Source organism: Fistularia commersonii, chromosome 13, assembly GCF_037954325.1.
Source record: "Fistularia commersonii isolate RoL2024-O1a breed Wild chromosome 13, RoL_Fcom_v1.0, whole genome shotgun sequence".
NCBI lineage: Eukaryota > Metazoa > Chordata > Actinopteri > Syngnathiformes > Fistulariidae > Fistularia > Fistularia commersonii.
Genome location: NC_141296.1, coordinates 3,191,074 through 3,215,046, shown reverse-complemented (window position 1 = coordinate 3,215,046; position 23,973 = coordinate 3,191,074). Strand labels below are relative to the sequence as shown.

Sequence of the window (23,973 nt, the reverse complement as noted above, 5' to 3'; positions counted from 1 at the left end):
GTATTTCAGAGGGGAATTTTTTCTGCTCCGTATTTGGAGGGAAACATTCACCAGCCTCCTCTGAGTTCAGCACTCATACTCTCCTCATCTTTGTCATTTTTGTTGAGGTGAGCAGCGCCCTCCCCTGGATGAAACCACTACATGCACATAAACGACCTCGCCCATTTTTTAATGCGGCAGTCTTAAAAACAACTGCAGTTGCACCTTCAAGATTCATGATGTGATGAAACAAAAACTGTTCGCAGCCAATCTAGCTACCCGACATTATGCAACCCTAAAACTGCCGCACCCTCGGAGTGCGACCCAGAATTGGTTTTGGATTGGAGCCGATCACTGCAGTGCGCATGCGCGAGCAGTGCCGCATTCTGCATCAGCGTCTCCCCTCTTTGTCCTCAACCATCACGCCGCAAAGACCCACCGCAACGCCCGCCTCCACCACGCACCAGAGTCCATTTTCATCACTATGATGAATTGAGAAATCTTAGGTTGGGTTGCATGTGTGTGTGTGTGTGTGTGTGTGTGTGTGTGTGTGTGTGTGTGTGTGTGTGTGTGTGTGTGTGTGTCGCTCTCAGGGTTGGGTGAGATGGATGGGGGGGGGGGGTATTAGACAGCAAGCCTGCGTCAGAGCATCCAGCCGCACCCTCCAGCCAGCACACGTCACGTCACTATGGCAACGAGCTCCATTAGTCGGGTCTCTGTCCATGGTGCTGCAAGGAGACGAGCAGGCACTCAGGAAGTAGGTGAAGGATGGGGGAGGGGTGCGTCCAGTAGTGCATTTAAAAAAAAGGACTCTATTGTAGTAATGATTACCCATGTGTAGATCTTTTATATCAGTTCATTTAACTGAATCATTTTATTATAGGTTTGTGTTGTGGAAATAAAGCATTTGTCTGCTCCATCCTTATGTGTTCATCAGTCACTGTGCCTGAGCAGCAGACAGAGGACAGCTTGAGTGACATCACATTAAGGCAAAAGGCAAATATATGACAATCACACCCTTTGTAGGAACTGGGTTTCTTTGTGCTTATTTGTTTTATTTAAATAGCTTATAATGCAGTCACAGATTTTGTGAAATTGAAAAAAAAAAAAAAAAAAAAACAGCCAGGATGGCCAGAAGACATCTCCACATATGAGCTCCCCTCCCTGGGGAATTGGGGTCTTTGTGTGTGTAACTGTGGGAGGGTTGTTCTGATACCAGTGTGAGTGAACACATTGGATGTTATGAACAAAACCACTTTCCTTGCAATAAAGCAGAAACCAAATTCCACAGCCAGCCTACACTGTGCACATGTTTGTTCAAAGAGTTTCTTTAATGACTGCGAAATATAACATTGTTTTTGATATACATTATGCAGTGAAAACGTTTTGTGACGGACACACACCTCTTTTTAAGATTCAGTCATCTGATTGTCTGAAAGGAAAGCTTGTTCTGAACACAATGAATATGTCGTGACCCAATAACCTCTTAACAGAGGCAAATTAAATTAAATGGACAAAAAAAAATAATGGATGGAACAACCCCCCACTTAAATTATATATACAGATATTCAGAAAAATGGTGAGTATTAATAAAAAGAAAATATGTTGATCTATTTTTTTCTTTTTTTATTCAATGAATTATACAGAACAGACAATGGCATATATCCACAGGACGAAAATTATTTCATATTGCACCAGAAACTACCATTTTACGAAAGCACTTTCTGCGTATTCTTGCTTGTAACACTTTACAACTTTATACAACTAATGCAATGTAAGCTGTCCTAAAGAGCTGGACTACATATAGTCTTGTAGAATACTTGGACCACAAACGTTCAGAATCATCATGTTTGTTTCCATCACACCGCCACCTAGGAAGAAAAATATACTGGATTTCCAGACAACTTCAATGCTTAGTTAATGATCATCTATCTGTCGATAGGTAAGTCAAGAATACGCTTGAGCACAGCTTTCCTTGGATGGAAAAAAATATATATATGTCTTGAGTATTTTACTGTAAACACTGAGGATTTGTTTATTTTTGATTTTTTTTTTTAACTTATGTCAGAGACTCTGAGGATCTGAAATGAAAAGTGTAAGATTATGGTCATAACCATGAAGGAAACAATTTGCCATAAATATGAAGTTGATTCACAACAATGGCATTCATTTGTTTTCAGTTCAGCCCTATTAGTCTTGGACTCCAGTAGTGTTACAGTGACAAAACATTCAAACACACAGAATAGTTATTATACAGGTTCACTGTTTGCTCAAAATGTCTGAATACATACAAACATTCCTGTAAAGCTGTAAATACTCAACTTGATTCAAAGTCAGAAAAATATAGTGAGACTCTGAATCTTGCTAAATTTTAAGGTTTCATTAAATCAAAGCATGATCACATTGCGTTTATTCGATGCATTCCATCTTCAAGGTAGCTTTTCTCTCTTGTCAAAATATGAGTATCTGAAAATTCTAGTCCTAGAACAACAAATTTTAGACCGTCATTGTTAAAACAAATAAAAGACAGATACCGGTGATTGAGGTCATTTTTCCTTCAATTGGCACACTCATTCACTTTGTCTTTGCTTACACACAAAACCAAAGTATTTTACAAAATGTAAAACAACTAAAACCTACTACATTTACAAAAAACGGATTCACCATTTAGTTCATATGTTAAAATTGTAGTTCTTTTTTGTAATTTTTTTTTTTTTTTTTACACAAAATTATTGTGCGATATTTGTTTTAATTCTCCAGTGACTTGTGTATTATATTTCAAATGTATTGGAAGCGATGGTCAATAACCATTAAGAGTGGTTCTTTTTGAACAACAAATAACAGTCTTTTAAAGGCATTTCAACATTCCTTTGTCCAATAAAATAGTTCTTGTCGCGTTTCCTTTGAGTCATCTTGGCCGTAATTTTTGTATACTTTGATTCTTGTCGAATATCACTGATGGAAATGTTTTTGCAGAGAAGTTCTTGGATTGTGTTTAAGGCCATGCAGAATAATCATGCAGACTGAATGGACGGGGAGGCAAGGCCGATTGGCTTTACATGTGCTTAAAAACGGACAGGGGGAAGGTTGTGTCCTCCGTCAGCTACAGTAGCTGTCTGCTTGTTCGCTTTGCATGACAACTAAAATTGCAAGCCGAGCATGGTGTGTGTGTGTGTGTGTGTGTGTGTGTGTGTGTGTGTGTGTGTGTGTGTGTGTATTTTAGGAGCAGGGTTTTCTTCCTTCCTCTGTCACTGTCAGTCCATTACATGGGGTCTGACCTTATGTGGAACTGCTGCTGCTACTGCTGCTGGTTGTGGATGCCTACAAATGAGAAAAACAAAAACAAAATAAACGGTTATGCCTGGAACGGAAACAGGACAAAGATGGCCCCATGACCGGCCGAGGTGACGTAACTCATGCAGCTGACATCTGTCACTCAGACAGGGGCTTCAGGCAGAAAACAGTTTGGGTGAAGGGGTCGGGCAAAACCCTGAATAAAGAGTGGCGAGGTGGCAGTCTATCAGTGAATATACCATGCTCCAGGGATATGTGAAAGAGTGGTTGCTAGGTAACTGGAAGACTATTTTCATGTCGCACATTTCCTGCACAATTCCAGGTCATTACAGAATGCAACAGAGAGGAGTTCAAAAGTGCCGTCAAGTGAAGTGAAGTCTGAATCCCTAAATATTGTCAGGGTTTTAATCTTTTTTAAACAGTTAAAATGAAAACAGCATTGGACAGTCCCATTTAGGAATTTAAATACTCTGATGTATCTGTGATCAATCAGATATATTTGAAAAAGACAGATCACAGAAAATGAAGTGGAATTAAAAAAAAAAGTCCTGTCTTCAATGTTATTTATGTTTGCCATTTTCTGAATTTTGGAAAAAAAACACCACAAAAAATGTCTGCCTTCTGTCAGATACAATGGAACTGGATCTAAAGCAGCAATGTCACGCCCCATATTCAGCATGATGAACTTCACTGCAGGCATTGTTCATGATGCTTTCTCAGTCAGATGGCAGATTTAGCACAGCAAACTACAGCAGCCTCGACATGAGAATGCTCAAATCAAGGCTTATGGAATAAAGTGACCAGTTCATTCTGTACGATGACACTGCTGTCGTTTTTCTAAATGTAATGTTCAATGCTTTGAGCACAAGAAAGAAAAGCATAACCAGTTCCATCGCATTCAAGCAAAGTCACATTTGACAAATGACTGGTAAGTCAACTTTCATCAATGTTCCAAGAATAAGAAAAAAAAGATAAAAATGTTCTATTAATTAACTTTTTAAAATGAAAAAATCTGATAAAGTAGTTCACGTCAAATAGAATATTTTTCCTTAAGGATATTAGAAAAAGCTGGATTGTTGAGAGAAAAATAAGGGGGCCTTAATAGCTGAAACGCTATTTGCCTGTGAATGTGATCGATGACATTCGGGTGGAGCAGAATGGGTGTTAATTATTAATATGATGATTGTCATTAGGTTTCTTTTTCATTTATTTCATTGATTACTTCTTTGCAGTTGCATAAAAAGACTGGGGTCAAGAGATAAATTGAAAAAAAAAATGCTGATCCTTTGTACTGTTGGTTTATTTGCTGTGAGGTTTAGAATGTAAGATGACAAGAGTATGCATCTGTGTGGACATGGAAAAGGCTCATGCAGATCAGCTAAACTGCATGGGGTGTGAACCACTGAATCAACATTTAAGAATCCCCCAACATAAACACAAACATTCACTGAGAACTGATGAAAACACAAAAAAAAACAAACAAACAAGCAAACAAAAGAAACCAAACTGAGAAGGCAAAGTCAGCAACATAATTCATAAAAGGGCATCCGTGGCGGGGGAGTGAGACTCCTGCATACCTCCAGCTGCAGAGCGGACTTCCCTCATTTAGGGTACTTTAGAGTGAGAAGAAAAAAAAGAAGCAATTCAATGGTCAAGTCATCACAAGCACAAAGAAATGGTTATTTGTGTATGTTTCCGACAGTATGATTACAAAGTTGATGTCAAGGCACAATGAATGAAATGCTCTCTTTGGGGAGAAAAAAATTGACCCTGTGTGTTTCTCATCCTTACTAACAGCTCGGGTTGCTTACAGTCAGTCATTTGTATGAATGCCTGACAGTAATGAATAAAACACAATTCAGAAAGAGGGATAGGTGGAGATATGAGGAGAAAGATGGAGAGATGGGCAGATTGATAGATTTAAATCACATTAAACCTGTCTGGGCACAGGAGACCTGCAGCAATGATTCATAACATATGCACAGAAAAGGGAATGTTTTCAATAAAGTAAAAGTAGGTCATATTAATTGTATGTCATATTTGTTGAAATGATATGCGTATTATTTTCAAACAAAAAAAAATCTATTCTTTTTTAAATAACAGCAAAAATGAAAATAAGGTCAAAGTCTCTCATAAGCAACAAATAAGAGGTCAAATAAAAATCTAAATTTGTACTTGAGAAACCCTTTGTGGTTGCTGCTGCTCTGCAGAGCTTTGTGAAACACTGACAACAGAGAGAAACACAATAAATCATACAATTTATTACCCATCCTTTTCTGTTTTCCTCTCCTATGACATGAGATTCATGAAAACTTTTAATAGTTACCCACTTTTATATCTTCCACGTTGTTACTGTAGAGAACTAGGGGCCCCTTGACGGTTCAATAGGCCATTACCCCGAGGGGGGAAAAGGACACGGAGTATTTCGCAATACTAGAGCTTGACAAAGAATGTTGTTTGTGTCTGATACCAGATGGAACAGTTTGAGTTTGTGGACGTCAGCCAAAACCACTGTGAGAAAAACATGTGCTGTAGAGACATTTAAACAACTTCACTTGCTGAGGCTTCGACCAACAAGAACGTGTTTTACAAGGTTAAAACCCAAAAACACTGCATGCACTTACTCATCTAGGCTGCAAATATGGAGATTCTGTCAAATAAGATTCAGGCTGATACATTTTAGTTTGTCTGTTTTGAAAATTAAATCAAAGGAGATCAAAATAAAACCATTCATACTTAATTTGGTATTTAAATAAAATTGATTTTATTATACAGCAATTATATGTATTACAGATAAGAAAATGAAATATTGAGTGTTTAACCTACCCTGTGCTAAAATGTTGTAATTTATGTGAAACTTCTGTTTATACCTGCAGAGTAGAAGCTGCAGAGCCGCTAGTCTCAGTCATTCCTGTGCTCCTCGGTAAACTGGACACGATGTATCTGGAGCCCTTTGGCAGAGGCTGTCTGACCACCATCTTCCCTTTCCTGGTCTCTGCTAGGAACAGACTGTACCAGTAGGCGTCGTTGGACACCAGAGTGGAGTCTGCGATGGTGGAGTTTCTCTCGCTGATCACACTGTTCCTGCAGGGAGGAGCCGCCTTGCTGGACTTGGGTTTCTGACACTTGAGCACGATGGTGACCAGTATGGTGATCAACAGGAGAAAGGACACCGAGCCCAGACCGATGACCAAATACAGGTTCAGGTCTGAGAAGATGTCATATTCCAGAGGCACCTCCGTCAGGTCAGAGTAGGCCTTAACAGCTGTCTCCACTGTGGACAGCTTGATGGTCACTGTGGCAGACAAAGCGGGCTCCCCGTTGTCCTTGGCGACGACAACCATTCTCTGGTGCCGTGGATCTCTGTAACTGAACATCCTCATGGTGCGGATCTCTCCGTTGTATTGATCCAGACTGAACAAGGTGGCGTCGGTCACCTGCAGGAACTGGTAGGTAATCCGAGAGTTGTGCACCGAGTCGGTGTCCAAAGCGATCACCTTGGCAACCAGAGAGCCTTTATCAGTGGATCTGGGGATCTTTTCCTCCACCACTGAGCCGTGCGCACGCCATGGAGACACGATCACTGGAGCGTTGTCGTTCTGGTCCACGATGACGATGTGAACGGTCACATTGCTGCTCAGAGGAGGAGAGCCGGAGTCTCTGGCCTCGATGTGGAAAAGGAACTCCTTCTCGATTTCATAGTCAAAGGTTTTCAGGGCGTAAAGATTGCCGTTCTCTGGATTGATGGAGAACAACATGGACATGGAGGTGTTGGCTATCTCCCTCTCCAGGATAAAATAAACCAGATACTGGTTCTCGTGGAGATCAGGGTCAAACGCAGTGAGTGAGCTCAGCAAAGCTCCAGGTGCGTTATTCTCCATCACACGTATCGTATAAAATGACTGAGGGAACTGTGGGACGTTGTCATTCACATCCAGCAGATGCAAAGTCATGGTCTCGTTGTCACTTAAAGGAGGAGAACCTCTGTCTGTCACCATGAACGTGATGTCATATTCTGGAACTTTCTCACGGTCCAAAGCCTCTGAAACTACTAGCTCATAAAAGTTATCAGAGGATTTCTTCAATTTGAAAGGCATATTATCTGGAACACGAAGATCCACCACTCCATTGTCACCTGAGTCCTTGTCACTCACACTGACTACTGCTATCACTGTGTCAACATCAATGTTTTCACTCACTGGACTCTGAAATGATTTGATTGATAATTCCGGATGATTGTCATTCATATCTGCCACTTCTATTGTCAGCTTGCACTGTCCAGATAAAGGGTTCGTCCCTTTATCACTGGCAACCACTTCCATTTCATAAAATCTGAAATCCTCAAAATTAATTAACTCTCTAACCCTGATCTCCCCGCTTTCCGGATTCAAGTTAAACATGTTTTGCGTCCTCTCTGATGTGTACAAGCTGTAGGAATAAACCACCTCGGAATTGGACCCTTCGTCTAAATCGGTGGCATTCAGTTGAATGACTAAATTGCCGATCGGGGCGTTCTCCATCACCTCTACGACGTACGCGTCCTGGCCGAACGACGGGGCGTTGTCATTCACATCCAGCACACGGACAATGATACTGGCTGTACCTGTGCGCGTCGGGACGCCACCGTCCACCGCGGTCAGGATCAGATTATGAACAGCCCGCTGCTCTCTATCCAGGGCTTTCCTCAAAATCAAGTCGGCGAACTTGGATCCGTCCCTCCCAGTTTGAATTTCGATGGAAAAATGGTCACTTGAGCTCAGATGGTAGTCTTTGACAGAATTCACCCCCACGTCGGGGTCCACGGCATTCGTGAGGGAGAATCTCTCTCCGACTGCAGTGGACTCGGAGATGTCCAGGTGCATCGTGCCGCGCCGAAAATACGGAGCGTTATCGTTAATATCCGTGATTTCCACCTCGATATTAAACATCCGGATAGGGTTTTCAATGATGGCATCCAGTTTCAGAGAACAGTATGTCGTTGTTTTAAGCGGACACAGGGTCTCTCTGTCTATTCTCTCCAAGATGAACAGCTCCCCTGTTTCCTTGTTAATATCGATGTGTTTCTTATTGGCGACCACGTCGACGCGCATTTTCCTGGTTTTTAAAGTCTGGACGTTCAGTCCCAGATCGGCCGCAAGATCGGCGACCACAGAACCCTCCTCCATTTCCTCCGGTACAGAATAGTGGGTCACGGTGCAGATCACGTCCACGAAGCCGGCGAGACAGAGCAACACGGAAACGGACATTTGACGCGCACGGCGCGCCATGGTGCGCATTCAGCGTGGGAAGCTCCGGGTGGCGCGGCTGGAGTGGACAGGAGGTCTTCACGCACACGCGGAACGATGGTCCGAACGGGAAAGGGTCTGTCTCGTCTCCCAGGAAGATGACGTTCCTGTGACGTAATGCCTCGGCTCCAACCACCAATGAGCCGCCAGTAAAACGATGACATCATCATTCCACGAGTTTTGTTGGAGAGCAGCGACGAAAACAGATAAACTTGAGCCTTTGCAACTTCGCTTGGAACCAAAAGCTTTTGGTTCACTGAAGGGATCCGGTTGGGTTTGATTTAATTTTTTTAGAGACATTCAATTGACATTTTTCTTTCTGATTCAAAAAGCTTTGTTTACAATGAGCACAAGACGATATTCACTTCTTATTAAACATGACATGATTGCTTGGAAAGTCCAAAGAAGTCTTATACTTCCTTTTTTGCGATTATAAAATGCGGCCAATATAAAAATATGATGTCGATTATGAGTACTAATAATTTCTACAAATGATCGTTGCCTTTATGACACTGGATTTCATTTTACGCACGTCCCTACTTTGCCAACCAAGAACTGGCATGTGAAAATACCAACAAGAACAATGTGGAAAGCTGAGTTAAGACAGAGAGATTTATATGTAGCTATAGTATGTACAACAAGATAGATAGATAGATAGATAGATAGATAGATAGATAGATAGATAGATAGATAGATAGATAGATAGATAGATAGATAGATAGATAGATAGATAGATAGATAGATAGATAGATAGATAGATAGATAGATAGATAGATAGATAGATAGATAGATAGATAGATAGATAGATAGATAGATAGATAGATAGACAGATAGACAGATAGATAGACATATACTCAAAAACTGACTTATGCACTAAACTACTGGTCCTGATTAACCGCTTTCTGTGGCTTTTCCTTGTTTTTTGAAGATCAGATCTAAAACTTTATGACAATTGCTTAAGTTGTGATATCTTCATTGCTTACTTTTGTAAATTCTGTAGTAATCCAAGTATTGGATATAATCCAAGTATTATATTTCATAGAAAGTTATTTTTGCTCACAAGTTGGCCATATACTTCTTTCAGTATGTAATAGGTACAGAAATATTCAATCTGAAACAAAGCGCTAAGTGAGACGTGGAAGTTGGATAGTAGTTATGAAATTACAATTGGCAGCAAATAATATTACACACAGATTTGAGCGACATTAAGCCAAGTTGAAATGTAAAAAAGGCTTAACTATTAATGCAATGAAAGGTATTTTTGGTTTGTTTCCATTAAAGGTGTGATACATCTAATAGATAATTCATTAAGTGAACTTGCCACTATGACATCACAATGAAAACAACTGAACAGCTATTTTTCTTCTGCATTTGATGAGGCTTTTACTGCTTTAACTACCTTTGATCTCAATGTTTGTAGATCCCGCTTTAGTTTGTGGGAATGAATGAGTATGATCAGAGTTGCTGCTACTCCAAAACACAGTTGCACAACTCCTCATTGGCAACCCAAGCAAAGGACCAAAATATGTAAACAAATGAATCAACATCCACCCTGGACTGTTTTTTCTTCACTCATAACCATTAAACAAACATTATATGTGGTAACCTCCATGAGCACACACCGGCCGCCACACATCCAGCATCAACACGGGTGAGGAGTATTTTCAATTGTTTGGCTCTGAATTGTAAAAAGTGTGACTTTTGTCATTAGATTGTTCCCACAAATGCAAAAAATTTATAACACCTTTTAAAATTGTACCTTTACATTTGATTTTAAATACACGTCATGAATCTGTTTCCAATTTCTGTATTATTTGATATGTTATTTTCATGCAGTGAAAATTCACTATGTTAAAATTTACTGTCAGCATTGATAAGAATACATATTTAAAGTTGTTTTTTTTTTCTTATTGTTTAAAGTGCTTCGATCAGTGTGGTTTCGGGGATTGTGTGTGTGTGTGTATGTGTGTGTGTGTATGTATATATATATGTCTGACTTTAGGGGTTACTTTGTAATAATGGTTGTTGCTTATTTGGTTATTATGATTTTCCACAATGCCATAGGAACAAATGCAATGTCACAAGTGATATTTCCAAAAGAAGTTAAGTCTACAATATCAATTCTCAAGTTTAGACATTTCATTTCAAAGACCGGGGTGGCATATTTCACGTGATGGTAAAAGGACAGATTTTTACAAATTGCACTCTGTCTAAGTTATGTTTCGCTTGTCATACCTGCAGAGTAGAAGCTGCAGAGCCGCTAGTCTCGGTCATTCCTGTGCTCCTCGGTAAACTGGACACGATGTATCTGGAGCCCTTTGGCAGAGGCTGTCTGACCACCATCTTCCCTTTCCTGGTCTCTGCTAGGAACAGACTGTACCAGTAGGCGTCGTTGGACACCAGAGTGGAGTCTGCGATGGTGGAGTTTCTCTCACTGATCACACTGTTCCTGCAGGGAGGAGCCGCCTTGCTGGACTTGGGTTTCTGACACTTGAGCACGATGGTGACCAGTATGGTGATCAACAGGAGAAAGGACACCGAGCCCAGACCGATGACCAAATACAGGTTCAGGTCTGAGAAGATGTCATATTCCAGAGGCACCTCCGTCAGGTCAGAGTAGGCCTTAACAGCTGTCTCCACTGTGGACAGCTTGATGGTCACTGTGGCAGACAAAGCGGGCTCCCCGTTGTCCTTGGCGACGACAACCATTCTCTGGTGCCGTGGATCTCTGTAACTGAACATCCTCATGGTGCGGATCTCTCCGTTGTATTGATCCAGACTGAACAAGGTGGCGTCGGTCACCTGCAGGAACTGGTAGGTAATCCGAGAGTTGTGCACCGAGTCGGTGTCCAAAGCGATCACCTTGGCAACCAGAGAGCCTTTATCAGTGGATCTGGGGATCTTTTCCTCCACCACTGAGCCGTGCGCACGCCATGGAGACACGATCACTGGAGCGTTGTCGTTCTGGTCCACGATGACGATGTGAACCGTCACATTGCTGCTCAGAGGAGGAGAGCCGGAGTCTCTGGCCTCGATGTGGAAAAGGAACTCCTTCTCAATTTCATAGTCAAAGGTTTTCAGGGCGTAAAGATTGCCGTTCTCTGGATTGATGGAGAACAACATGGACATGGAGGTGTTGGCTATCTCCCTCTCCAGGATAAAATAAACCAGATACTGGTTCTCGTGGAGATCAGGGTCAAACGCAGTGAGTGAGCTGAGCAAAGCTCCAGGTGCGTTATTCTCCATCACACGTATCGTATAAAATGACTGAGGGAACTGTGGGACGTTGTCATTCACATCCAGCAGATGCAAAGTCATGGTCTCGTTGTCACTTAAAGGAGGAGAACCTCTGTCTGTCACCATGAACGTGATGTCATATTCTGGAACTTTCTCACGGTCCAAAGCCTCTGAAACTACTAGCTCATAAAAGTTATCAGAGGATTTCTTCAATTTGAAAGGCATATTATCTGGAACACGAAGATCCACCACTCCATTGTCACCTGAGTCCTTGTCACTCACACTGACTACTGCTATCACTGTGTCTACATCAATGTTTTCACTCACTGGACTCTGAAATGATTTGATTGATAATTCCGGATGATTGTCATTCATATCTGCCACTTCTATTGTCAGCTTGCACTGTCCAGATAAAGGGTTCGTCCCTTTATCACTGGCAACCACTTCCATTTCATAAAATCTGAAATCCTCAAAATTGATTAACTCTCTAACCCTGATCTCTCCGCTTTCCGGATTCAAGTTAAACATGTTTTGCGTCCTCTCTGATGTGTACAAGCTATAGGAATAAACCACCTCGGAATTGGACCCTTCGTCTAAATCGGTGGCATTCAGTTGAATGACTAAATTGCCGATCGGGGCGTTCTCCATCACCTCTACGACGTACGCGTCCTGGCCGAACGACGGGGCGTTGTCATTCACATCCAGCACACGGATAATGATACTGGCTGTACCTGTGCGCGTCGGGACGCCACCGTCCACCGCGGTCAGGATCAGATTATGAACAGCCCGCTGCTCTCTATCCAGGGCTTTCCTCAAAATCAAGTCGGCGAACTTGGATCCGTCCCTCCCAGTTTGAATTTCGATGGAAAAATGGTCACTTGAGCTCAGATGGTAGTCTTTAACGGCATTCACTCCAACATCCGGATCGACAGCGTTATTAAGTGAAAATCTCTCTCCGACGGCACTCGACTCGGAGATGTCCAGGTGCATCGTGCCGCGCCGAAAATGCGGAGCGTTATCGTTAATATCCATAATTTCAACCTCGATATTAAACATCCGTATTGGATTTTCAATCGTGGCGTCCAGTTTAAGAAAGCAGTACGTGGTAGTTTTCAGCGGGCACAGAAATTCTCTGTCCACCCTCTCCAAAATGAACAGCTCACCGGTGTCCTTATTGATGTCAAGATACTTCTTATTTCCCACGACGTCGATGCGCATTTGCCTTTCTTTCAGTGTTTTTCTATCCAACCCCAGATCTGTAGCTAAATTCGCAACGACGGAGCCTTCCTCCATTTCTTCCGGAATAGAATAGTGGGTGACGGTAGAGATCACGTCCACGATGGCAGAAAGGAAAAGAAACACAGAAACGTGCCGCGCCGCGAATAAGGGGCGCATGAGGGTCGCCATACTGAAACCCGCTTAGATGAGTAAAACTGGAAAATCGATAATACTCACGCGAAACTGAACCGGGAAAAATCAAGTCTATAACAAAGCACAGTCTCAGAAAACGCCACCCTAAAATGTTTGACGTTGGGACCACGACGGAAGCTCCGTGATGCAACGTCTCACCGAGCGTCCTCCAATAGCCGCCGCAAGATCGATGACCTCATCGGCGAGTGCGATTTGTTGGCGAGCAGCGACGAAAACAGCATTATTTTAGTATTTACAACCATTTGTAAAATCCTCAAAATGATATCTTTGAGATTAAATACCGTCCCGGGACGTTAAATACACAATTAAAATAAAAAAATACTTTGAGTAAATCTGCATTCTTGAGTGCAGAACTACGGGTCCCAATAAGCTAGAATCTTGCCTGATAACCAATTGTCACTTTATTTATTCTAATATTACTGCTACTTTGCGTTTACACATTTTTAGTCATTGCAAAGTATCACTTTATGCTTCCCTCTGCGCACAAGTACTCGCAAGTTTTTGCATGCAGTGGGGTCGAATACGATTTTACAATTCAGCAGCTATAAACTTACAAAATGTATCATGTGATTATATTTCATTGAAAGTTATTTTGCTCACAAGTTGGCCATATACTCCTTTCAGTATGTAATATGTACAGAAATATTCAATCTGAAACAAAGCGCTAAGTGAGACATGGAAGTTGGATAGTAGTTATGAAATTACGCATGGCGGCAGATAATATTACACACAGATTTGAGCGACATTAAGCCAAGTTGAAATGTCAAGAGGCTTAACTGACAATCCAATGAAAGGTAATTTTGGTTTGTATCATTAAAGGTGTGATACATCTAATTGATAATTCACTAAGTAAACTTGTCACTATGACATCACTATGAAAACAACTGCAAAACATCGATAACAGCTTTCAAAATTGTCCCTTTATGTTTGACTTTAAATACACATCACGAAACTATTTCCAATTTCAGTATTATATAATATATTATTTTCATGCCCTGAAAATTCACTATTTTAAAATTTACTGTCAGCATTGGTAAGAATATATATTTATCGTTTTTATTTTTTTCTCATTGTTAAACTGCTTCGATCAGTGTGGTTTTGGGGTTTGTGTGTGTGTGTGAGTATGTTAGTGTATATATGTCTGACTTTAGGGGTTATTTTGTTATAATGGTTGTTGCTTATTTGGTTATAATGATTTTCCACAATGCCATAGGAACAAATGCAATGTCACAAGTGACATTTTCAAAAGAAGTTAAGTCTTCAATATCAATTCTCAAGTTTAGACATTTCATATCAAAGACCGGGGTGGCAAATTTCACTTGATTGTAAATGGAGAGATTTTTACAAATTATACTCTGTCTAAGTTATGTTTTGCTTGTCATACCTGCAGAGTAGAGGCTGCAGAGCCGCTAGTCTCAGTCATTCCTGTGCTCCTTGGTAAACTGGACACGATGTATCTGGAGCCCTTTGGCAGAGGCTGTCTGACCACCATCTTCCCTTTCCTGGTCTCTGCTAGGAACAGACTGTACCAGTAGGCGTCGTTGGACACCAGAGTGGAGTCTGCGATGGTGGAGTTTCTCTCGCTGATCACACTGTTCCTGCAGGGAGGAGCCGCCTTGCTGGACTTGGGTGTCTGACACTTGAGCACGATGGTGACCAGTATGGTGATCAACAGGAGAAAGGACACCGAGCCCAGACCGATGACCAAATACAGGTTCAGGTCTGAGAAGATGTCATATTCCAGAGGCACCTCCGTCAGGTCAGAGTAGGCCTTAACAGCTGTCTCCACTGTGGACAGCTTGATGGTCACTGTGGCAGACAAAGCGGGCTCCCCGTTGTCCTTGGCGACGACAACCATTCTCTGGTGCCGTGGATCTCTGTAACTGAACATCCTCATGGTGCGGATCTCTCCGTTGTATTGATCCAGACTGAACAAGGTGGCGTCGGTCACCTGCAGGAACTGGTAGGTAATCCGAGAGTTGTGCACCGAGTCGGTGTCCAAAGCGATCACCTTGGCAACCAGAGAGCCTTTATCAGTGGATCTGGGGATCTTTTCCTCCACCACTGAGCCGTGCGCACGCCATGGAGACACAATCACTGGAGCGTTGTCGTTCTGGTCCACGATGACGATGTGAACGGTCACATTGCTGCTCAGAGGAGGAGAGCCGGAGTCTCTGGCCTCGATGTGGAAAAGGAACTCCTTCTCGATTTCATAGTCAAAGGTTTTCAGGGCGTAAAGATTGCCGTTCTCTGGATTGATGGAGAACAACATGGACATGGAGGTGTTGGCTATCTCCCTCTCCAGGATAAAATAAACCAGATACTGGTTCTCATGGAGATCAGGGTCAAACGCAGTGAGTGAGCTCAGCAAAGCTCCAGGTGCGTTATTCTCCATCACACGTATCGTATAAAATGACTGAGGGAACTGTGGGACGTTGTCATTCACATCCAGCAGATGCAAAGTCATGGTCTCGTTGTCACTTAAAGGAGGAGAACCTCTGTCTGTCACCATGAATGTGATGTCATATTCTGGAACTTTCTCACGGTCCAAAGCCTCTGAAACTACTAGCTCATAAAAGTTATCAGAGGATTTCTTCAATTTGAAAGGCATATTATCTGGAATACGAAGATCCACCACTCCATTGTCACCTGAGTCCTTGTCACTCACACTGACTACTGCTATCACTGTGTCTACATCAATGTTTTCACTCACTGGACTCTGAAATGATTTAATTGATAATTCCGGATGATTGTCATTCATATCTGCCACTTCTATTGTCAGCTTGCACTGTCCAGATAAAGGGTTCGTCCCTTTATCACTGGCAACCACTTCCATTTCATAAAATCTGAAATCCTCAAAATTAATTAACTCTCTAACCCTGATCTCCCCGCTTTCCGGATTCAAGTTAAACATGTTTTGCGTCCTCTCTGATGTGTACAAGCTGTAGGAATAAACCACCTCGGAATTGGACCCTTCGTCTAGATCGGTGGCATTCAGTTGAATGACTAAATTGCCGATCGGGGCGTTCTCCATCACCTCTACGACGTACGCGTCCTGGCCGAACGACGGGGCGTTGTCATTCACATCCAGCACACGGACAATGATACTGGCTGTACCTGTGCGCGTCGGGACGCCACCGTCCACCGCGGTCAGGATCAGATTATGAACAGCCCGCTGCTCTCTATCCAGGGCTTTCCTCAAAATCAAGTCGGCGAACTTGGATCCGTCCCTCCCAGTTTGAATTTCGATGGAAAAATGGTCACTTGAGCTCAGCTGGTAATTCTGCACGGAATTCGCTCCCACGTCCGGATCGACAGCGTTGTTCAGTGAAAATCTCTCTCCGACAGGAGTGGACTCGGAGATGTCCAGGTGCATCGTGCCGCGCCGAAAATGCGGAGCGTTATCGTTAATATCTGTGATTTCCACTTCGATATTAAACATCCGGATTGGATTTTCAATCGCTGCGTCTAATTTCAAAAAACATGACGTGGTGGTTTTCGAAGGGCACAAAAACTCCCTGTCTACTCTTTCCAGAATAAAAAGCTCCCCCGTCTCCTTGTTAATATCCAGATATTTTTTATTGGCCACCACGTCGACGCGCATTTTCCTTTTATTCAAAGTCTTCACGTCTAAGCCCAGATCTGTAGCTAAATTCGCAACAACAGAACCCTCCTCCATTTCTTCGGGCACCGAATAGTGGGTGACGGTGGACACCGTGTTCACGGTGGCGGAGAGCAAGACAAAGAGGAAAACGTACCCGCCGCGGAAAAGCTGCAGGATGCGATTCGCCATTGTTTCTGATCCTGGTTCTAAATATCAGTTGTGCAGAAGCAGCCAACATCTATTTGGTTACAATCACGAAGGGTAACGACGTATTCCTCGAAACGGTCCTCTACGGGTGGCCGTCCAACACGTCTGAGGGTTATATTTGCCTCTCCAGCCAATAAAACACCGTGAGAACGATGACTTCATCCTTGGAGTGTGTTTATGTAGAGAGCAGCGACATGAATGGTGATTTGCAATCATCATATTTCTGGGGTCCATATGGATACATTGAAATATTGATTAGAAAAATATTGATGATGATCCAAAGTTCTAATTAATTTTAAGGGAAATCATTCATTCAGGTACAACAATATGATTCATTTGATAATCTCTGAAAAAGTAAGAAACACCTTCTAAAGCAATACACTTGTCTTACGAGTATTTGCATGTGTTGGTTTTCTTAAATCACAACTAAGTAACAACACAGTGCGTTTCTGGTATTTCAGTAAGTGATTATAAACGCATCGCCTTTGTATTTATTTGTTTTTAAATTACTATTGTCTTGGTAAGAACAAACAAATGAGGGAAAATTATTTAATCTGAGTGAGAACTTGATCGCTTTTCGACTTTAACTAAAAAGAGGATTCCGATAGATGTGAATTTTGAGAAAAAGAGACAGCAATTGACTGCTTTCTAGGCGAGCGATCTCAAAGAGTACACATTGTAGCACATAGCATTGCAATCTGTATATAAAATACAAATCTCTCGTGATTTACATAATAAATTATCAATTGTAAACAGTGATGAGGCACTGGAGGTCATTTGTATTATGAATGAAGAAAAAGAGGTCTTAATTTTATATTGGGATCCATACAGATGAATTATGCCTCCTGGAGGGGTCATGAAAGAGGGCCAATCAGGTACCAAATGTCGATGTTTGTTTTGTTTTTTTTTGTTGTTTTTTTCCAAATCAAAAAGTCAATAAAAATCCATCTTTGAATCAAAGATGAGAATATTTACCGGTATTTAAATGCAGTGATGCATATGAATACATCCCTAAATGCTATTGCAAATACTTTTGAGGTGATGAATTAAGTACATCTTCATCATACCTGCAGAGTAGAAGCTGCAGAGCCGCTAGTCTCGGTCATTCCTGTGCTCCTTGGTAAACTGGACACGATGTATCTGGAGCCCTTTGGCAGAGGCTGTCTGACCACCATCTTCCCTTTCCTGGTCTCTGCTAGGAACAGACTGTACCAGTAGGCGTCGTTGGACACCAGAGTGGAGTCTGCGATGGTGGAGTTTCTCTCACTGATCACACTGTTCCTGCAGGGAGGAGCCGCTTTGCTGGACTTGGGTTTCTGACACTTGAGCACGATGGTGACCAGTATGGTGATCAACAGGAGAAAGGACACCGAGCCCAGACCGATGACCAAATACAGGTTCAGGTCTGAGAAGATGTCATATTCCAGAGGCACCTCCGTCAGGTCAGAGTAGGCCTTAACAGCTGTCTCCACTGTGGACAGCTTGATGGTCACTGTGGCAGACAAAGCGGGCTCCCCGTTGTCCTTGGCGACGACAACCATTCTCTGGTGCCGTGGATCTCTGTAACTGAACATCCTCATGGTGCGGATCTCTCCGTTGTATTGATCCAGACTGAACAAGGTGGCGTCGGTCACCTGCAGGAACTGGTAGGTAATCCGAGAGTTGTGCACCGAGTCGGTGTCCAAAGCGATCACCTTGGCAACCAGAGAGCCTTTATCAGTGGATCTGGGGATCTTTTCCTCCACCACTGAGCCGTGCGCACGCCATGGAGACACGATCACTGGAGCGTTGTCGTTCTGATCCACGATGACGATGTGAACCGTCACATTGCTGCTCAGAGGAGGAGAGCCGGAGTCTCTGGCCTCGATGTGGAAAAGGAACTCCTTCTCGATTTCATAGTCAAAGGTTTTCAGGGCGTAAAGATTGCCGTTCTCTGGATTGATGGAGAACAACATGGACATGGAGGTGTTGGCTATCTCCCTCTCCAGGATAAAATAAACCAGATACTGGTTCTCGTGGAGATCAGGGTCAAACGCAGTGAGTGAGCTGAGCAAAGCACCAGGTGCGTTATTCTCCATCACACGTATCGTATAAAATGACTGAGGGAACTGTGGGACGTTGTCATTCACATCCAGCAGATGCAAAGTCATGGTCTCGTTGTCACTTAAAGGAGGAGAACCTCTGTCTGAAACCATGAATGTGATGTCATATTCTGGAACTTTCTCACGGTCCAAAGCTTCTGAAACTACTAGCTCATAAAAGTTATCAGACGATTCCCTCAGTTTGAAAGGCATATTATCTGGAATACGAAGATCCACCACTCCATTGTCACCTGAGTCCTTGTCACTCACACTGACTACTGCTATCACTGTGTCTACATCAATGTTTTCACTCACTGGACTCTGAAATGATTTGATTGATAATTCCGGATGATTATCATTCATATCTTCCACCAGAATTTTGATTGTACATTGTCCTGATAGACTATTAGCTCCTTTGTCAGTTGCTATAACTTCCATATCATAAATCCTATAATCCTCATAGTTTAACATTCCCTTCACTGTGATTTCACCAGATGAAGGATTCAGACTGAATGTCTGTTGAGTTTTCTCTGGTGTGTATAAACTGTATGAGTATGTTAAATCAGAATTTGAACCCTCATCTAAATCTGTGGCATTTAGAGAAATAACAAGACTTCCTATTGGTGCATTTTCCATGACACTGACCCGATATCCATCTTCTTTAAATGTTGGGGCGTTGTCATTCGTGTCCAAGACGTGAACAATAATGCTGGCCGTACCAGACCGTGAAGGAACACCGCCATCTATTGCGGTGAGAATTAAATGGTGAACAGCCTGCTGCTCCCGGTCTAAATCCCTCTCCACTATCAAATCGGCAAATTTTGATCCATCTCTCCCTGTTTGAATCTCTATTGTAAAATAATCACTCTCGCTCAAGAGGTACGTTTTGACAGAGTTTGAGCCGACATCTGGGTCCACGGCGTTGCTCACGGAAAAGCGTTCCCCCGCCTGCGTCGCCTCCGAAATGTCCAAATCTATGGTGTCCCGTCGAAAATGAGGCGCATTGTCATTTATGTCCAAAATTTCCAATTCGATATAGAAGATCCTTTTTGGGTTTTCAATGATCGCTTCGATTTTGAGGTAACAAGACGTTTTCGCGGTACACAAAGACTCCCTGTCGATGCGCTCCAGGATGAACAGCTCCCCGGTTTCTTTGTTCAAGTCCACATATTTCCGACCGGCGATGATCTCTACGCGCACTTTGCGCTCCACTAACGTTTTTACATCGAGTCCTAGATCCGCAGCCAAATTCGCAACCACCGATCCTTCTTCGAGCTCCTCCGGGACGGAGTAGTGCGTTACGGCGATTGAGGAATTGAAAATGGCACCGAGAAGAAAAAGAGGAATCACAAACACGTACCATTTCCGTTTGGGAAGAATCAGGGGCCCCATTGTCTCCGTAGATTACCCAGTCCGACAGTATTTGCCACACCGTCTCAACGCAGAACTGATTTCCCCCTCCTCCAACCCGGATTCATTCAGCACCGGGAGCTGATCCTTCTCTCCTCACTGCTTTACGGCAAAATGACGTCGTCACGACGAGGCGGACACCTCAGACAAAACTCTCGGAGAAACAGCGACCCTGATGTTCTTCTGCATCAGGAGGCAAAACCTGCAGCAAACCATCCTGGTCGTGTGTTAAAGAAGGTTTTTTTTTTCTATTTCGACTTTGCTTGAGGGGACTCAGGGAATCCCCCTCAATCATATATCCTCCAAACTGCTCAAGAATGTTTGTGTATCATAATCAAAACAAAAGAAAAAATAGTTCAGTTCTGACATATCTGATTTGGAAAAACTGCCCCAAACTTACAATGTGAAAGTCCTAAATCTGTGATTATTCTATGTAACCAACAAGAGATGTAGATGACAGATTCACACAAGACGTTTCGCACTCAGAGTGGTGGAACCAAAAATTCTGAACAAGACCAATGCAATGACTGTGTATTCAACATTGTAGACCTCCAGGTGATTTGTTGAGAAAGGGGGTGGTGGATAGCCTGCCTGAATGACCAGGGAGATGAACATTCTATTGAACTTGCATGTTTTTCACAGCTGATACTGATATACAAGCAAAAATAAACCGCCAATAATTTGTGAAAATTTACCAATCTATGAAAGATTTTGAGTTTTTGAAACTCTATACTGTAGAAATGTCTTTTGAAATGTCTTTCTGAGAATGTCTTTCTGCAATAGACAGACAAATATATAAGAGTAAGTATCTTAATGCTGGTGAGTAATTGATTCAGAGTCTCAGCAAAAATTTTTGAGTGTCATAAACTTACTTTATCTGATTCATTTAGTCGACAAGAAAACACGATTAAGGTACTGTATATCTTTCCATACCTGCAGAGTAGAAGCTGCAGAGCCGCTAGTCTCAGTCATTCCTGTGCTCCTCGGTAAACTGGACACGATGTATCTGGAGCCCTTTGGCAGAGGCTGTCTGACCACCATCTTCCCTTTCCTGGTCTCTGCTAGGAACAGACTGTACCAGTAGGCGTCGTTGGACACCAGAGTGGAGTCTGCGATGGTGGAGTTTCTCTCACTGATCACACTGTTCCTGCAGGGAGGAGCCGCTTTGCTGGACTTGGGTTTCTGACACTTGAGCACGATGGTGACCAGTATGGTGATCAACAGGAGAAAGGACACCGAGCCCAGACCGATGACCAAATACAGGTTCAGGTCTGAGAAGATGTCATATTCCAGAGGCACCTCCGTCAGGTCAGAGTAGGCCTTAACAGCTGTCTCCACTGTGGACAGCTTGATGGTCACTGTGGCAGACAAAGCGGGCTCCCCGTTGTCCTTGGCGACGACAACCATTCTCTGGTGCCGTGGATCTCTGTAACTGAACATCCTCATGGTGCGGATCTCTCCGTTGTATTGATCCAGACTGAACAAGGTGGCGTCGGTCACCTGCAGGAACTGGTAGGTAATCCGAGAGTTGTGCACCGAGTCGGTGTCCAAAGCGATCACCTTGGCAACCAGAGAGCCTTTATCAGTGGATCTGGGGATCTTTTCCTCCACCACTGAGCCGTGCGCACGCCATGGAGACACGATCACTGGAGCGTTGTCGTTCTGATCCACGATGACGATGTGAACCGTCACATTGCTGCTCAGAGGAGGAGAGCCGGAGTCTCTGGCCTCGATGTGGAAAAGGAACTCCTTCTCGATTTCATAGTCAAAGGTTTTCAGGGCGTAAAGATTGCCGTTCTCTGGATTGATGGAGAACAACATGGACATGGAGGTGTTGGCTATCTCCCTCTCCAGGATAAAATAAACCAGATACTGGTTCTCGTGGAGATCAGGGTCAAACGCAGTGAGTGAGCTGAGCAAAGCTCCAGGTGCGTTATTCTCCATCACACGTATCGTATAGAATGACTGAGGGAACTGTGGGACGTTGTCATTCACATCCAGCAGATGCAAAGTCATGGTCTCGTTGTCACTTAAAGGAGGAGAACCTCTGTCTGAAACCATGAATGTGATGTCATATTCTGGAACTTTCTCACGGTCCAAAGCCTCTGAAACTACTAGCTCATAAAAGTTATCAGAAGATTCCCTCAGCTTGAAAGGCATATTATCTGGAATACGAAGATCCACCACTCCATTGTCATCTGAGTCCTTGTCACTCACACTGACTACTGCTATCACTGTGTCTACATCAATGTTTTCACTCACTGGACTCTGAAATGATTTGATTGATAATTCCGGATGATTGTCATTCATATCTTCCACCAGAATTTTGATTGTACATTGTCCTGATAGACTATCAGATCCTTTGTCAGTTGCTATAACTTCCATATCATAAATCCTATAATCCTCATAGTTTAACATTCCCTTCACTGTGATTTCACCAGATGAAGGATTCAGACTGAATGTCTGTTGAGTTTTCTCTGGTGTATATAAACTGTATGAGTAAGTTAAATCAGAATTTGACCCTTCATCTAGGTCTGTTGCATTCAGATTAATAACAAGGCTTCCAATGGGAGAATTTTCCATGATTTTAACATTATACATGGATTTATCAAACGTAGGTGCGTTATCATTAGTGTCCAAAACATGTACAACAATACTAACGGTGCCAGAACGAGCAGGTGACCCGCCGTCTACAGCCGTCAGTGTTAAATAATGGACAGCCTGCTGTTCTCTGTCTACAGTCTTTGTCAAGATCAAATCTGCAAACTTCGACCCGTCTCTCCCCGTCTGCACCTCGATATTAAAATGGTCACTTTCACTCAGATGATATGTTTTCACTGAATTAATGCCAACATCCGGATCAACCGCGTTGCTCAGAGAGAATCTCTCCCCTGCAGGCGTCGACTCGGATACGTCCAAATGAATCGCTTCTCTGCGAAATTGCGGGGCGTTGTCGTTCACATCTAACACTTCTAGCTCTATATTAACAATTCGCAGGGGGTTTTCTAGCGTCATTTCCAGCTTAAGATAACAGGATATCGCCATTTTATTGGGGCAGATATGTTCCCTGTCAATCTTCTCCACAATATAGAGTTCCCCCGTCTCTTTGTTCACATCCAGATATTTCTTGTTCGCGACCGTTTCAAGTCGCATCTTCCTCCGAACGAGGGTGGAAACATCCAGGTTGAGGTCGGTTGCAAGGTTTGCGACCACGGATCCTTCTTTTAACTCCTCTGGTATTGAATAGTGGGTGACTGAAGCCGATACGTGAGAAAGTGTGAACAGGAGCATCACGACTGGCACGTACCTTTTGTGTGACTCCATTGTTGCGGAGAATTGCGTCCTTTTGTGATCGCGATTCGTCACTCACAAATTTGAGGGATATTCCAGTAAGGTTACTGTTTGTCAAAAACTTAATCCAAGCGAGGGAAAATAATACAGATCT

At 42.9% G+C, this 23,973-nt stretch overlaps 2 protein-coding genes across 9 annotated transcripts in view; both read right to left on the bottom strand.

Annotated features, from left to right (window-relative positions):
* Positions 1–1,009: 1,009 nt before the first annotated feature.
* LOC147227563 (protocadherin alpha-C2-like) overlaps positions 1,010–23,973 on the bottom strand; it is a 47,131-nt gene continuing 24,167 nt past the window's right edge. For 3 of the 8 annotated variants that reach the window (XM_086158769.1, XM_086158774.1, XM_086158773.1), the window contains exons 2-3: positions 4,851–4,886; positions 1,010–3,300 (exon numbers count right to left, since the gene is read on the bottom strand). In XM_086158769.1, coding sequence (XP_086014895.1) covers positions 4,875–4,886 — 12 coding nt within the window. In that variant the 3' untranslated portion in view covers positions 1,010–3,300; positions 4,851–4,874. Of the gene's footprint in view, positions 3,301–4,850; positions 4,887–6,143; positions 9,229–10,793; positions 13,326–18,104; positions 20,615–23,973 lie in introns of those variants that run through there. The other 5 variants (XM_086158771.1, XM_086158770.1, XM_086158772.1 and 2 more) reach the window with 5 other exon arrangements.
* Positions 21,339–23,825, bottom strand: LOC147227566 (protocadherin alpha-C2-like). The gene is made up of 2 exons (XM_086158782.1): positions 21,462–23,825; positions 21,339–21,344 (listed from the first exon to the last, which is right to left on the bottom strand). Exons 1-2 carry the CDS (start codon positions 23,817–23,819, stop codon positions 21,339–21,341), a joined length of 2,364 nt encoding a protein of 787 aa, XP_086014908.1. The 5' UTR covers positions 23,820–23,825.

Excerpts from the sequence above, each read along its gene's own strand:
- LOC147227566 (XM_086158782.1), bottom strand. The coding sequence starts at position 23,819 with ATGCTCCTGTTCACACTTTCTCACGTATCGGCTTCAGTCACCCACTAT.